Source organism: Scyliorhinus canicula, chromosome 7, assembly GCF_902713615.1.
Source record: "Scyliorhinus canicula chromosome 7, sScyCan1.1, whole genome shotgun sequence".
Taxonomy (NCBI): Eukaryota; Metazoa; Chordata; class Chondrichthyes; order Carcharhiniformes; family Scyliorhinidae; genus Scyliorhinus; species Scyliorhinus canicula.
This window is the reverse complement of record NC_052152.1, coordinates 44,132,952-44,149,649: the sequence shown is the minus strand read 5'-3', so window position 1 is coordinate 44,149,649 and position 16,698 is coordinate 44,132,952. Positions and strand designations below refer to the sequence as shown.

Below are 16,698 nucleotides of genomic sequence, written 5' to 3'. Positions count from 1 at the left end.
ACAGTTCACACGCATTTGTGGTTCGATCTGCTTATGCCAGGGAATTAATCATTGCGCACATCAGACCTGCTAGGAGATGGACTGCGGAGATATCGGGCCTGCACGGACAGGACATCATCTTGATCATTATCTTCTGGAACAACTTGTTCACTGTTGGTATTCTGAGATGTAGCCATGACTGTTCTCCAGTTCTGTGTAAAATAAAAGAGAATCAATATGTCTAAGTGTGGAAAGACAGACCAAGAAATAGCGAACAAATAAATATATACAAATATTGTCTCTTCATTCTCACTCAAAATGAAAGGAGGTAAACATCATAAATTAGATATTTCATCTAAATTGAGCTATGCTTTGCGAACACTTGAAACGAAACAAAAGCAATTTGTACCATTTCATTATTCTGACAATATTCCTCAATCCCAGCTGCACTGCAATCATCTGACCTTTATATTTCCCACTCCTCCATTCTCATGCTCGCTGAGATGAGATTGCCAATAAAAGTTGGAAGAATTATCCTTTCACCTTCGTGGCCTGTGCTCAAATGCTGCTCGGGCAGAGGAACCAAAGATCTACTTTCTTTGATTGTTAAAAGCTCGGAATGGAATGATCTTGAGAAAATGTCATCTGACCTTCAGCAGTCAGTAGTTCCACATCAACAGCAATCACCAAATTTGGCAGCCAGTTGGTTTAGCTGCCTGTCTTATACCCCGCAAGATGTACATTCCAAAGGAATGTGGAATGAAATGTGGTGCACAGCAGACCGCCAGACCTGTCCTGTCAATTTCCCACCCGGCAAGTTTGATCAAAATAACCCCCATAAGCGACACCATGTCGTTGAAAAGGAAAAATGTGGAAACTAGAAAATGTGCAGAAGCACATTACTAGAAATGCAAATTACACTGAGAAAGAAATGGAGGAATAGTGAAAGGAAAAAAAACAACGTAGGAGTCAAAAATTACTTTCCTCAAGCATAAACCTACAGACAAAACACACCTAACCCAAAACATTTGTGAAGACCAGTTCTCCCTGTGGCCGGCGCAGTTAAACCTACATCACGTATCAGTGCAGCACCAGTTTTGTTGAAATCTGAGCATTAGAAACATAGAAAATAGGAAAAGGAGTAGGCTATTAAACCCTACGAGCCTGCTCCGCCATTCATTGTGAACATTGAATTCAGTAATCTGGTCCCCCCCCCCCCCCCCCCCCCCCCCCCCCCCGCCTTGCCAATATCCATTGATCCAGTGCTACATCCAACTCCTTCTTGAAAACTTACACTGTTTTGGTCTCAACTGCTTTTTGTGGTTCACCACTCTCTGGGTGAAGAAATTTCTCATCTCAGTCCTAAATGGTTTACCCCATATCCTTAGACCGTGACCCCTGGTTCTGGACTCCCCCGCCACACCTGGTTCTGGACACCCTCGCCATTGGGAACATCCTTCCTGCATCTACCTTGTCTAGTCCTGTTAGAATTTTTATAGGTTTCTATGAGATCCCTCATTCTTCTAAACTCCAGCAAATTTAACGCTAACCAATTTAATGTCTCCTCATGTCACTCCCACCATTAGGAATCAGTCTGGTAAACCTTCACTGCACTCCCTATACAGCAGGGACATCCTTCCTCAGATAAGGCGATCAAAACTGCACACAACATTCCAGGTGTGGTCTCACCAAGGACCTGTATAATTGCAGCAAGACATCCCTGCGTCTATACTCAAATCCTCTCACTATGAAGACCAACATACCATTTGCCTGATTTACCACCAGCTGCACCTACATGCTAACTTTCAGCAACTTATGTACAATGACACCCAGGTCCCATTGCACATTCCCATCCCTCAACCTAAAGCCATTCAGGTAATAATCTGCCTTCCTGTTTTTGCTACTAAAGTGCATAACCTCACATTTATCTATATTATACTGCATCTGCCATGCATTTGCCCACTTATTCAACTTATCCAAATCATACTGAAGCATCTCTGTATCCTCCTCGCAGCTCAACCCCCACCCAGCTTTGTGTCATCTGCAAATTTAGAGATGTTACATTTAGTTCCCTCACCTAAATCATTAATATGTATTGTGAGTAGCTGACATCCCAGCACCAATCCCTGCTATACCTCACTAGTCACTGGCTGCCAATCGGAAAAAGACCCGTTTATTCCTATTGTTTGTTTCCTGTCTGCCAACCAGTTTTCTATCCATCGCAACACACTACCCCCAATTCCATGCACTTTAATTTTACACACTAATCTCTTATGTGGGACCTTGTTGAAAGCCTTCTGAAAGTCCAAATAAACCACATCGACTGACTCTCCTTCGTCAACTCTACTAGTTACATCCTCAAAGAATTCCAGTAGATTTGCCAAGCATGATTTCCCTTTTGTAAATCCATGCTGACTGTCCCGTCCTGCCATTGTTTTCCAAACACTCTGCTATTAAATCTTTTATAATAGATTCTAGCATTTTCCCCACTACCGATGTCAGACTGACTGGTCTATAATTTCCTGTTTTCTCGCTACCACCCTTTTTAAATAGTGGGGTCACATTAGCTACCCTCCACTCCGCACAAACTGTTCCAGAGTCTATAGAATCCTGGAAGATGACCACCAATGTATCCACTATTTCTCGGCCACATCCTTAAATGCTCTGGGATGTAGATTATCAGGCCCTGGGGATTTATTGGCCTTCAATCCCATCAATGTTCCAAACACCATTTCCCTACTAATGCTGATTTCTTTCAGTTCCACCCTCTCACTAAAACGTGTGTTCCCCAATATTTCTGATACGTTATTTGTGTCTTCCTTTGTGAAGACAGAACCAAAGTATGTACTTAGCTGGTCATCCATTTCTTTGTTCCTCATTATAAATTCCCCTGTTTATGATTGCACCAATCCTATTCTCTTCAGATACCCATAGAAGCTTTTCCAGTCAGTTTTTATGTTCCTCCTCAAATTTTTCCCTTCTTAAATCAATACCTTTGTTTCTTCTTCGTTGAATTCTAATCTGCTCCCAATCCTCAGGTCTGCTGGTTTTCTTGGTCAATTTGTATGCATTGTCCTTGGCGCTACTGGGCGGGATTCTGCAACCCCCCGCCGGGTCGGAGAATCACCGGGGGGGGGGGGGGGGGGGTGACGTGAATCCCGCCCCTGCCGGCCGCCGAATTCTCCGGCGCCGGAGATTTGGCGGGGGCGGGAATCGCGCCACGCCGGTCGGCACCACTCGCAGCGCCCCCCCCCCCCGCCAGCGATTCGCCGGCCCGCGATGGGCCGAATTCCCGCAGGCTCCAGGGTCCTGGGGAGAGTGATCTGGCCCCAGGAGGTGCCCCCGCGGTAGCCTGGCCCGCGACCGGGGCCCACCGATCCGTGGGCGGGCCTGTGCCATGGGGGCACTCTTTTCCTATGCGCCGGCCATGTAGTCCTCGGTGATGGCCGGCGCGAAGGTGAACTCCCCCTTGGGGATGACATCAGCAGCCGTTGATGCTCCCGCGCCGGCCAGCGGAGTTCCTTTGGCCCCAGCTGGTGCGGAGCCAAAGGCCTTCCATGCCGGCTGTCGGGGTGCAAACCACTCCGTCGCCGGCCTAGCCCCTAGTTGACACCACTCCGTCCCGCCGGGACCTCCCGCCCCACCGGGTACAGGAGAATCCCGCACACTATCTCTAATTTATCTTGTAAGTCATGGTTTGGCCACATTTTCCGTTTTATTTTTGCGCCAGACAGGAATGAACAATTGTTGTAGTTCACCCATGTGCTCTTTGAATGTTTGCCATTGCCTATCCACTGTCATCCCTTTAAGTAATATTCCCCAATCCATCCAGTGAATTGTTTAATTGTCCACCACCATTCACAACTGGATGTGGAAGGCTGCAGAGCTGTGAGATCACTTAACTCTGTCTATCTATCACTTGCTGCTTATGTTGTTTGACATGCAAATAGTCCTGTATAATAGCATCATCAGGTTAGAAACGTAGATTTCCTACAGTGCAGAAAGGAGGCCATCCATCCCATTGAGTCTGCACCGACGCTCTGAACACCTTTGGACTATGGGAGGAAGCAGGACCACTACAAGGAAACCAACACAGACACAGGGAGAAAATGCAAACTCCACACAGTCACCTAAGGCTGGATTTGAACCCGGGTCTCTGGTGCTGTGGGGCAACAGTGCTAACAACTTTGTCACCGTGCCACCCGTTGGTGTCTCATTTTTCTGTATGCCTAGTGCTGCTCCTGGCATTCCCTCCTCCACTCATCGTGGAACCAGTGTTGTTCCCCTGGCTTGGTGGCAACGGTAGTGGGGGATATGCCGGGCCATGAGGTTCCAGGTTGTGGCGGAGAACAGTGCCTCATGGATACCTAGTCTTGAGTTGCTAGATCAGTTCTGAATCTATCCCATTTATCACGGTGTTAGTGCCACAGACCACAATGGATGGTATTCTCAATGCCAAGATGGGACTTCGCCTCCACAAGGACTGTGCAGTGGTCACTCCTACTGATTCCGTCATGAACAGATGCATTTGTGGCAGGCAGTTTGGGGAAAATGAAGTCACATAGGCAGCGCGATAGCATAGTGGTTAGCACCATTGCTTCACAGCAGCAGGGACCCGGGTTCGATTCCCGGCTTGGGTCACTGTGTGGAGTCTGCACGTTTTCCCCGTGCCTGCATGGGTTTCCTGCGGGTGCTCCGGTTTCTTCCCATAAGTCTCGAAAGGCGTGCTATTAAGTAATTTCAACATTCTGAATTCTCCCTCTGTGTACCCGAACAGGCGCCGGAGTGTGGCAACCAGGGGCTTTTCACAGTAACTTCGCTGTTAATGTAAGCCTACTTGTGACAATAAATATTATTATTAATTATTATTATTAACTGGCTTCCTCTTGTGACAGGTGAGGCAAACCTGATGCATGTGAAGATTGAAATAAGCATATCCACTTCATCCTTAGAAGGCAACCTCATTCCTCCAGCTCTTAAAGGCTGCGGATTAAACGAGCCTTCCAACTTGAACATCCAGCCACCCAGACATTAATCCCTGACAGCCTGGCCTCCATAACCAATAGCCTTGAACGTCCATACAGCTCATGCCCCTGACTTTACGGTGCTGCTTGAGTGTGACTGTTCATTCTCACGGCAGTCATATTACCCCTGTGTGAGGGTTTTCAGGCCTCATGAGGTTGAAAAACGTGCATTGTCAGTGTCTCCCACTCTGCCCGTGCCACCTGGCATCTCATGGACTCCACCCATGAACCTCACAGTTGCCTCCAGTGTTGACCCCTGATGTGACCATCAATTCACTCGAGACACGATAGGAAGTAAACTGTGGTTTTAATACACTTATAACTGAGCCTGCCTGCGACCAGAAGAACTGAGGGCAGGCTCACAAGGCTGCAGCACTTTATACTTCCGGTAGTGGGTGGGGCCATGGGCGGAGCCATAGGCAGAGCCGAGAGTGGAGCCCTGTACAAGCTCCTCATCTCCCCCTGTGGGCAGAGCCACGCAACAGCTCACATACAGAGCCCACAAGGACACAATACTCTACAGTGTGAATTACGTGAAGTACATTCACCACAACCCCATGGATTCATTTGCTCCCACCCACTTTCCAGCTGCCACTCTGGAACGGAAATCCCTCAGCAGTCATTTCGCCATAAGTCCAGTTTCGAGGACACTGCAAGCGCTGTCTGCATATCAGATAACAGACCCCTTTAAACCTCGAGGCTCACAGCCATTATAGGATGTTAATGCTTGCAAGTGACCCCATTTCCCTCCACCCCGGCCCCCATGTCATCTCCGCTGCTCCCTCTGCAACTGGCATCCTGGAGGGCAATGTAAATCACGCCGGCGATATGTCATGCCAGCAACTGATGAACATTCAGGGGGAAAGTCCCGGTGGGAGGGCTCGTTAATGATGTTATAATATATTTAAATGAGGTTCCAAAGACAAAAGGCTGGATTCTCCGCAGCCCCTCGCCAAAATCGCATTTGCCGCGTGGGCGGAGAATCCACTTTTACGATAGGATCGGGCCCAGTGCCGCTCCCGCGATTCTCCGGTCGCCGAATCGCTCGCACGCAAATTACGCAGCACGGCTGGAGGGCCATTGCCAGAGGCTCTCCCAGCAATGCTCCGGTCCCGACTGGCCGAATTCCCGGTGGCGTGGTTCATACCACGTCTGGCCGGTCGGGACTCAGTCCGCGGCCACCCTAGTGGGGGGCGAGGGATCAAGTACTGGGGGGGGGGCCTTATGGATGGCTGGGGCAGCAATTGGGCGGGTTAGATCGAGCGGCGTGGGACCGATCTTTGGGGCTTTCTTGTTGGTCCAGGTCCGCCGGCTGAGTCTGCCATCTCATTCGGCGCGGCCGCTGCAGGCCGCTGTTGTGCGCATGCGCCTACTCACAAACGGAAGTGCGGGGACCCCTTCATGAAGCTGAAGCTGCGAGAAGCACTCCGGGGCCCTGCCAGTCCCTTCAAGGTAGGAGAATAGCTGTACATTTATTAAAGGAAAGTCTGGCGTGAAACGCCAGCGTGGGGACAAAAGCCCCGTTTTTGGAGATTCCAGCCCAAAGACTACAGACCAACCTCACTCCTTAACACCGAGCTAAGAACCTGCCAAAGGCTCCGGCAAGGCGCCTGGAGATCACTTGCCATAGGTTGTCGCGGAAGATCAGACAGGCTTTGTCAAGGGTAGGCAGCTGACAGTGAACATCAGGCACCTGCTGAACGTGATCATGACCTAATCCGGGAGAGAAAACCAGGTGATCATCTCTCTGGACACAGAAAAAGCCTTTGCCAGGCTTGAATGGAAGTACCACAAATAGGTACTGAAGTGGTTTGGGTTTGGGTCAGGGCTGACCTCCTGGGTTGATCTACTGTACAGCGTTCCCGTGGCGCCCGTACGGACAAACACCACCAGCTGCGGATGCTTCCGGCTGCACAGAGGCACGAGGCAAGAATGCCCATTGTCCCCTTTGCTGTTTGCGCTGGCAAATGAGCCGTTGGTGATTTCTCTCAGAGCAGCAAAGGGGTGGGGAGGTATCCAAAGGGGAGACAGAGAGTACAGAGTCTCACTCTGTGCGCATGACCTGCTCCATTACATCTTGATCCCCTGACCAACGTGGAAGGAATAATGAAACTCCTGAAGGAGTTCGGAGCCTTCTCAGGTTACAAGCTTAACCTGAGTCGGAGCGAAATCTTCCCTCTGAGCCACCGGGGGAAAGAAGCAGAGCTGGGAAGACTGCCAATCAAACTGGCACAGACTGGACATGGATCCACAAGTGGAACCTGACGAGTCTGGTGAAGGAAGTTAAAAAGGACCTGCAGAGGTGAAACTCACTCCCAGTCTCCCTTGCAGGGAGAGTGAAGTTGATCAAAATCAATGTTCTTATTCAGATCCCTCCCGATCTGCATCCCCAAGGCCTTTTTCAACACAGTTGATAAGTTAATCATGGCATTTGTTTGGGGAGGGGGAAGGGGGAAGAGAACCCAGGTATTAGAAATAAGTTCCTGCAAAGGAGGAGAAATGTGGGAGGCCTGGCCCTCCCGAACCACCAGTTCTATCATTGGGCAGCCACATCAAGGAACCGGAGCGGTGTGGGTGAGGATAGAGGAAGGTTCTTGTGCAGGGACATCCCTCCGAGCACTAGCCATAACCGCACTCCCATTCCACCCCCACCTCCCCCCAACCTCCCGTTCCACCCAACCCGCCCAACCTCCCCGGTCAGACGGTAGAGTATTGACCCTGGGGGAACAGTCGGACACGTTTCAGCTTTCAAGAGGGAATGACCTGAGGTAAATACAGGTTAAAATCTTCCTCGGCAAGGAAACGTCGTTGTACCCCCAGAAACTGCAAGAGACCTGTTTGCTGGCAAGTTAATACCTGAACCACATCTGTGCATAAACCACTCTAAATGTGTTTTTTTTTAAATAAATTTGAAATCCTCATTTATTTTTTTTTCCAATTAAGGCACAATTTAGCGTGGCCAGTCCACCTACCCTGCACATCTTTGGGTTGTGGGGGTGAAACCCACACAGACACGGGGAGAATGTGTAAACTCCACACGGACAGTGACCCGGGGCCGGGATCGAACCCGTGTTCTTGGCGCCCTGAGGCAGCAGTGCTAACCACGGTGCCACCGTGCCGGCTCTAAATGTGTGTTTTGGTCAAGTCTGGCAATATAAAGTCCGCAAGAGTCGCCGGTTGGATCTGCCTCTTTTGTTGATATATCTGTTGGTTTTGTTAGGCTTTGTGAATTTGGGTATAAAATAGAAAAAGCTCAATAAAAATATATATTTTTTAAAATGAGGTTCCTAGCCTTCCATGGCAGGATTCTCGTTGCATCACTAGCGAGGGACCTGGAAAATTGGAAAACGCGATCTCACTGGCAAGAATCGGGATTCCCACCGTATTTTCCGCCCATATCGCCGTTCTCACTGACGGCTAACACGGGCTCATAATTCCACCCACTCTGACCAAGGTTTTCCACTTCCGCCAGCGGCAGGAATGATCGTGGGCGGGACCGAATAATTTGGAGAGCAGCCAAAAGTCTGCTAACTTTGAGCGGGTAGGAGTCCTGTCCTATAATGTGGAGAGTCACACTGAAGTTGTAGAATATTGTGCTGACGCAGAGATTCGAACGAGCTAAAGGCAACAAACTCAGATACCTGCAGCGTAAAAACTTCCTATGGAATGAGACAAGTACATACCAGTGACCACCACGACACACACTATTAGAAGAGCTACTGGACGCTGACATCCTAGGCAGAGGGAACTGTAGTGACATGTACGAACGACTTGTGGAGAAGGCGAATTGGACACAAGTAGGAAATAGGAGGAAAACCTGGGGTTCAAAATAGGGTGGGGATTCTGGAGCAAAGCACTGCACAGGATCAACTCTACCTCCACATGCGCGAGGCTCAACCTAACGCAGCTAAAAGTGGTACATAAAGCTTACTTGACCAGAACCCAAATGAGCAGGTTTTTCCCAGAGGTGGAGGATAGCTGTGAACAGTGCCAAGGAGGCCCGGCCAACTACGCCCACATGTTCTGGCCTTGCCCCAGACTTGCTGGGTACTGGACAGCCTTCTTCGAGGCAATGTCCAAAGTGGTGGGGATAAAGGTGGAGCCGAGCCCGAAAGTGGTAGTCTTCGGGGTACCAGGCCAGATCTCTTCATGGGGAGGAGGGCGGACGCCCTTACCTTTGCCTGTCTGATCGCCCACCGTAGAATCCTGTTCGGCTAGCGGTTAACAGCACCACCTAAAGCTGCAGACTGGCTGTCCGACCTATCAGAATTTCTCCAAATGGAGAAAATCAAATTCAACATCCGTGGGTCAGAAGAGAACTTCCACAAAACATGGGAGCCGTTCACCCGACTGTTCCGAGACCCGGTTGTGGCCAACACATAAATAAATAGCCAGGGGGAAATTGCCAGGACAAGATAGAAAGAGGAAGGCGAGGGAGGACCGGGGAGTGAGTCAGGACTATATTCTGTATGTAAGGGCAATGTATTGCTATGTGATATTAATAAACAGTTATTGTTCAACCGTACAAGACTCTAGGCCACTTAATGAGACAACATACAACAATAATAACAAAACTGAGCTTGCACAATCCACCAATCTGGCCCCACTTGACGTCCAATCATAGTCAAATACAACAAGATGCAAATACTTCAGAAAACACAGCAAAGGGGAATTAGATTGATTTCTCAGATTAAACAGCAAAACTGTGAGAAAATTGCTCTAAGTATGTCAAAATTTATATTTGAAAAAAACACAGGCTATGAGATCTTACTTCTTATTCATCTTTCTGGTACGATAAGCTCTAATACAAGAGGGGTCATTTTTGATCAGCCTAAAGCATGTATAAACTCGATGGTTCACCAACAAAACCCACCTGAAGAGATCATCTGGAGGCCTAGGCATCTCATTGGTTCCTGGGCCTGGGAGGGGGAGCTGATGTGACGGGTGGCTGATGGGATAAAATAGTGAGATACGACTAACAACAAGCCTCTGTAGTTCGGACCCCATCAAAATTCCTTTCCAATAGATTCCCAGGTTACTTTTGGAGTGGTCCCCAGTAAGCTTTGGTTAGGCGGTTTAACATCTGGCGCAACTGGGTCTAGCATGTATTATGTACTCTCCAGCCATTTGTAGATGAAATGGCAATGGGAATCTTCAACTAGTTTAGGATCCCAATCCGTATTGTTAAACTGGCCTTCCTCTTTGGGATGGAAACGCTCAATGCCCATTTAAGGGCCGGGGCGGCAAGGTGACGCGGTGGTTAGCACTACTGTGTCATGGTGCCGTGGACCCGGGTTCGATCCCAGTCCCGGGTCACTGTCTGTGTGGAGTTTGCACACTCTCCCTGTGTCTGCGTAGGTCTCACCCGCACAACCTAAAAAGATGTGCGGGGTAGGTGAATTGACCATGCTAAATTGCCCCGTAACTGGAAAGAAAGAATTGTGTACTCTCAATTTATTTTTAAAAAGGGAGTGTCTGAGAACCTACTTAAGGCGTGAAAGCAGTTTCCAAGGTACCGACTAGATCATTCTCTGAAAATGTCCCCTTTTTACCGTGAGCGGTAGTGAGTCCATGAAATGGAGGATAGTTATTAGCTCATTGGCTGTGGCAGGAGTGGGTGGCTTAGTGGGGCAGTGGTAGGTGGCCCAAAACGTCCATGTGGGTCCATGTTTATTCGGGTTTCAGCCCCCCGATGGTCCCCGAATCTTCCTGGAACATGGTCGGAAATCTGGCCAATATGCCAGGAGACCTCTGAAGGCGGACTGTTTGGAAGAGCATTGAGGCGAACACAAACAAAAAGCTCAGCTGTCCAAGAGGGCCTAGAGGAAACAATAGCCAGTGACTTGTGAATCTTCTCATTCCAAGTCTTGTGGAAGCAATTGCAGCAGGGACTGCGTAGCCAAAGTGGGGCTCCGAGCACACTGGGCGAGATTTAACACAGAATTGACCACCATAGTGCAAGCCATTGTCTCAGGCGGTAGAAGACATTTAAATAAAACCCAAAACAGCCCCTGTGCATTTAAAAAATATTCTGCTATGATGAAAGGTCATCCTAAATAATATTCTGCTATGATGAAAAGGTCATCCCAAATTTAGATGCCAATTGAGTAGCTGTGAAACTCCAGCATTTCCTGCGTTTATTTCATTTTTGATAGATTTTTATTTTCTCAAAAACAGTTCCTCAAAACACAGGGCTCATTCACTGAGATTGCAATAGCAATCTAAATTATGTTGCAAGCATCCTTTATGAAAATAAATATTTTAGATGTCCTGTTGTAGTTTTCAATGATGTGGTGATTGCTAGCCTGGAGTGCAACCGCACATAAATAAACAAAATAATAGCTTTCAATTCAACTCAGCAAAATCTTCTATTTTAACAGTTCAAAAACAAAATGGTCACTTTGATAAATGCAATTTATTCCAACAATAAAACACAAAAATGGCAGAATCTTTCAGGTTAAAATGCTTATTAACATGCTGTATACAGGTCACTGCTACTAATTCATATATTGGGGGCAGCATGGTGGCACAGTGGTAGCACTGCAGTCTCACGGCGCTGAGGTCCCAGGTTCGATCCCAGCTCTGGGTCACTGACCGTGTGGAGTTTGCACGTTCTCCCCGTGTTTGTGTGGGTTTCACCCCTACAACCCAAAGGATGTGCAGGGTAGGTGGATTGAACATGCTAAATTGCCTCTTAATTGGAAAAAATGAATTGGGTACTCTAAATTTATTTAAAAACTAATTCATATATTGTTTGACTTGTCTTTTTAAAATGTATTCTTTCTTGTGATGTGGGTGTCGCTGGCTCGGCCCGCATTGATTGTCCATCCTTAATTTCTCTTGAGTTGGTGGTGATGAGTTGCCTTCTTTAATCTCTGCAGTCCATATAGGGTAGGTACACCCACAGTGCTGTTAGGAAGAGAGTTCCAGGATTTTGACCCAGCGACAGAGAAGGAATGGTGATATATTTCCAAGTCAGGATGGTATGTGGTTTGGAGGGAACTTGCTCTTCTTGCAAGACCCTTTGTGAAGAAGGATTCTTCTCTGAGCAACTAATGCTGAAGGCACAGATTTGCTTAGGATTCCATAAAGAAAGAAGATAATGTTCTTGAAGATACTCGCCTGCATTAAGGTTTACTGACATTTCATAAATTTGACTCACATCTTGGATCTATGGCTGTCAGAAAAGCAATTTCCTACCCGAACAGAGTTTTTACTGAGAATGTCAAAGAAAAGGTAATAAATTTAACTGAGGCCTGATCCACTGGAAAATCTCTACAGAATTTCCTGACAGTTAAGTTTATCAGTCGGCAGGAAATGTAGATGAATAAAACTTTTATGATTTTGTCTAAGTTTGAACTTCCTTGATATGAACCTTCTGGCGAGCAAAATCCATGGGCTGTGATCCTGGTAGTTATGCCTGTACTTGGTGGTGGTGTCCTCCAGCGCTGGCCCAGTTAGACTCTTTGGGAGAGCTCCAATGGGCACCGTTGTCTCTGCGGGTGACACCTAGATGGTCCATGCAGGTCAAAAATCCAAGCTCGTCTTCTATGTCTTTCCTCACACTCCACATAACCCACCTCAGCCCCCATAGGTAAATGGTCAACCCAATCTCTAAAATAAATGATTTGGGCTTACCTAGACCCATCCATGGTGGGGCCCCAACTGTGTGCCCATTTGGAGGTCAACATTCCTCACCAATCTGTTATACACTCCAAGTACCTGCTGGGTCAGGTAAGTGGGAACTCCCAGCATTAGGAGCATTAACTTTTTCAGAGTGGAACTTTCACTCCCACCTGGGAGAAAGTCTCATCATAGAGATCTGCTTGCCTATCAGGCTGCCCGGCAGCTTTGTAGTCCCAGCAGCATCAGGTTCAATGGCCACTGCTGAGGTTAAGGCAGTTTCTAAGAAGTGATGGAGCCCCGAACTTAAAAGGGAAGTCTGGGAGTTGGCAGGCCGTCAGATCATAGAATTAACAGTGCAGAAGGAGGCCATTCGACCCATCGGGTCTGCACCGGCTCTTGGAAAGAGCACCCTACCCAAGGTCCACACCTCCACCCTATCCCCATAACCCAGTAACCCCACCCAACACTAAGGGCAATTTTGGACACTAAGGGCAATTTAGCCTGGCCAATGCTAACCTAACCTGCACATCTTTGGACTATGGGAGGAAACCGGAGCACCCGGAGGAAACCCATGCACACACAGGGAGAATCTGCAGACTCCACACAGACAGTGACCCAAGCTGGGAATCAAACCTGGGACCCTGGAGCTGTGAAGCAATTCTGCTATCCACAATGCTACCATGCTGCCAGGCTGGCAGACTCCGGTGAAGTGGGGGAGGGGTGTGACGGTTTGAGAGGCCGGGAAAGACAAATTAAAGGGGGAATGTGATCTTGCTGGGTGTACTTTCAATGGGCGCAGAGGACCCTCTAAAGGAGGGACACCCCCCTTCCTGCCTGACAGCGGCCTGCCTAGTGAATATTGCTGGCTACCCACCCTGCTGCCATTAATTAGCCACTAAGAGCCTCAATAAGCCTCAGGGGGTTGTACAATCCAGCCTCTAACTTCACAAGTTTCTAGCCCAGTACCAAAATCACCCAGCTACCCATACTCTTTGGGATAAAAGGCGAAAATGCTGGAATTGTTTAACAGGTCTGGCAGCCTCTGAGGAGCGAAAAACAGAGTTAATTGGTCAGATATTGAAAGTGGTGTCAGAAACCTGGCATCCAAAAGAATTTGGTGGTCTTGACCCAACACTTCAACAGCAGCACTCTTGTGACGCTGTTTTCAAATTCAAATAGTTAATTGGTCAGGGACAAGCTCGGCACCCAATTACTGGTGTTGGGCATCTTCGAGAAGTGGGTGCTTTTCCCGGAGTGCCAGTGACAAAGTCAGGCAATAACCATATTGGAGGTTTCTGCTGCCTTGCCAAAAAGAACAGGCAGCTCCTTATGGGGCCAGCTGTGTTGATGTGGGCGAGAAGGTGCCATGCAGGACAATTGAAGGTCCAGTGCACACACCAGAACTAGTCAGTCCCGGAAAAAGCAAGTGGAATACAAAAATGGTCCTGCAGAAAACCCTCCAGCTATGCTCTAAGATGGATCAGACTGTTAGGGTTTGCCAAACGAAATGTTAAAAATACAACCCTGAAGCAAGCAGGCTCATTAAGAAGGAACTTACTGAGCTGTTAACTGGCAACAAGTGGGTTTCCCATTCCATCCTCAGAAAATTGCAGACTCTTCAGTAGAAGTCAAGATCCCAAGAAAAACCTCCAGAACCATGATTCTCAAATCCAGCACCATGTCCCAATCCTTGAAAATCTCTGAAATTCCGGCCCAATGTTTCAGGTCTGTGACCTTGCATCAGAACCCCTCAGGGCATCATCGTGGTCGCTGACACCTGAAACTGTCTGCCCACAACTGCTGCTAGACTTGCTGGGCACATGCAGCATGTTTTGTTTTCATTTCAGATTTCTAGTATCTGCAGTGTTTTACTTTTGGGCAAAACTGGTTTCAAAACATTTCATGTGGTGGAAACAGAACCGATGCAAAATCAACCAGGTCGCCGCCACATATTTCAAAAGTATCATTTATCTTTTGTAAAACGTGAATAAATGTTCCTCCATATTTTAATTTAGGGCCCATTACTCCATTAGTTTGACAAGCTGGCATTTCATCTGATTATTTTTAAGGACTGCCGGCTACTTGTTAAGGCACGTTCAATGAAACAAAAGGCTAAACAGGAACGATATGAAAGAAAAATTGTTTGAGAACTCTCCACTGAGGTAATGCTGGTATAATTTTCGTTGGTGAAAGCGTTCACAGAGCATCAGCATACCACCAAAAACGATTGAAAAAAAATAAGATTTGAAACCTTTGACATAATGTTTTGATTTTGCCAGCTCGGGAGAGGCACCGGCCTGAAATGAGTGGCCAGCGACTATTTTGAGCCTGTGACAGCTGCAGACTGTGGAGAGCAGCTCCCTTGACTCACGTCGATGGAATGTGCCCTTTGATGGAAACGACAGGCGACACCACTCGCGCCGCTTCAATCTTTTCAAAAGAAAACTTAGTAATACCTTAATGACACCTTTTTTGTTTTCAAAACTAACATTCCAGCTCCTTTAATCATTCGTCGGTGAAACTAAAGTGTGAGTAAATGGGCCATACCTGGATGCCGAACCTTCTCTGCTGGAGTGAACCGTCACCCAAAACTTCTCCAGCTCCAAACTCGCGCGACCGAGGGGAGAACCTGACACCAGGGTCCTCGCCTGGAATGTGGAAATAAGTTGGTGCCTGTCTGACAAGTGGCAGAACAGGACTCACAGCAAGAAAAAAACGTTCATGTTTCTTTGTTTCGTCTTTTATTTTGATTTGAGTGTACTTTATTAATAAACGATGAACGCTGATGATGAAGCTTGTTTGTTTTTATTTCAGCAATGTTTAGATGGGGCCTGCTCAAAGTACAGGTGGCGGTGACATCAGCGTTATTTTAGTCAATGTTCTGACTGATAAATAAATCACAGACTGATTTGGGATTATGCTGTCACAGAAGTTTATCAACATCGTTTGAAAAACATTTTCTGCCTGATCGGACTATACTATCAACATTAACATAAAAATAATCGTGGTGAGTTGTGACGAAATTTAGCAATGCTAATGAAGTAATGTAAAGGCTATCGTGTGAATTCGCGAGTAGACTGGATGGAATTGTCGGTATTTCTCATGAACAAAAGGATACCTGAAGCAATGAACTGCCAGCACAGATGTGGAAAGCTTTTTTAAAATCACTGCGTGAGAGCACAAGTGTATCACCTCTCTTATGAATTCTAGCTCAGGATGGGCCTGCAGTTGTTCCTAGGTTTGAGCTCCAAAGCTCCAATATTTGGATGGTAATTTCATTTTGGAGCTTTCGCTAACTTTCTGGAAAGTAAACATTGTCACAATTTCTTTCAGTGTAGAAAATAAGCACGAAAAGGACTGTGCAAGAATAGGCAGCGTAATGGCACTCACCATCAAATATAATAAACCAGTTGTTATTTAGTGTATCATCTCAGATTTTAATCTGAAAATAAAAGATAAATCATGCCGTTTGTGTGCTCTGACTGAAGGCAGCTCCTTGGCTCATTGTCAGCTGGTGCTTCATCCTGAGCCATTGGCAGTTTTTGTCAGTGGCTGTTTACCATTGCCTTCCACTCTCAGCACATAGCTGCGCAATGCCCCTTCTCATTCTCATTACAAAATACACACTCGCCTCTTGTTCCATTCACAGCATCCGCCAGCAGCATTCTTTTCTCACTTGATTGCTTTTGTACAAACACTAACCTGCCTCATGGCTCCTCCTTCACTGTACTCTATAGAACATAGAACAGTACAGCACAGAACAGGCCCTTCGGTCCTCGATGTTGTGCCGAGCAATGATCACCCTACTCAAACCCACGTATCCACCCTATACCCGTAACCCAACAACCCCCCCCCCTCCCCCCCTCCCCCCCCTCCCCCTCCCTGAACCTGGGACCCTGGAGCTGTGAAGCATTTATGCTAACCACCATGCTACCCTGCTGCCTTCACTCTACTACGCATGTGCTTTCCAATCACCTTCGCCTCATCCTGAATCCGTTCTTCTACTTGCACTCAGCATCCAGGCAAGAAGTAGAAGGCTCAGACCATCAGCACTTTCTGCTGTAGAGGT

The 16,698-nt window shown here is 47.5% G+C and overlaps 1 protein-coding gene across 1 annotated transcript in view; it reads right to left on the bottom strand.

Annotated features, from left to right (window-relative positions):
- dusp27 (dual specificity phosphatase 27) overlaps window positions 1–15,263 on the bottom strand; it is a 39,299-nt gene extending 24,036 nt beyond the window's left edge. The window contains exons 1-2 of the mRNA XM_038801892.1: window positions 15,177–15,263; window positions 67–191 (exon numbers count right to left, since the gene is read on the bottom strand). Coding sequence (XP_038657820.1) covers window positions 67–176 — 110 coding nt within the window. The 5' untranslated portion in view covers window positions 177–191; window positions 15,177–15,263. The remainder of the gene's footprint in view (window positions 1–66; window positions 192–15,176) is intronic.
- Window positions 15,264–16,698: the final 1,435 nt, after the last annotated feature.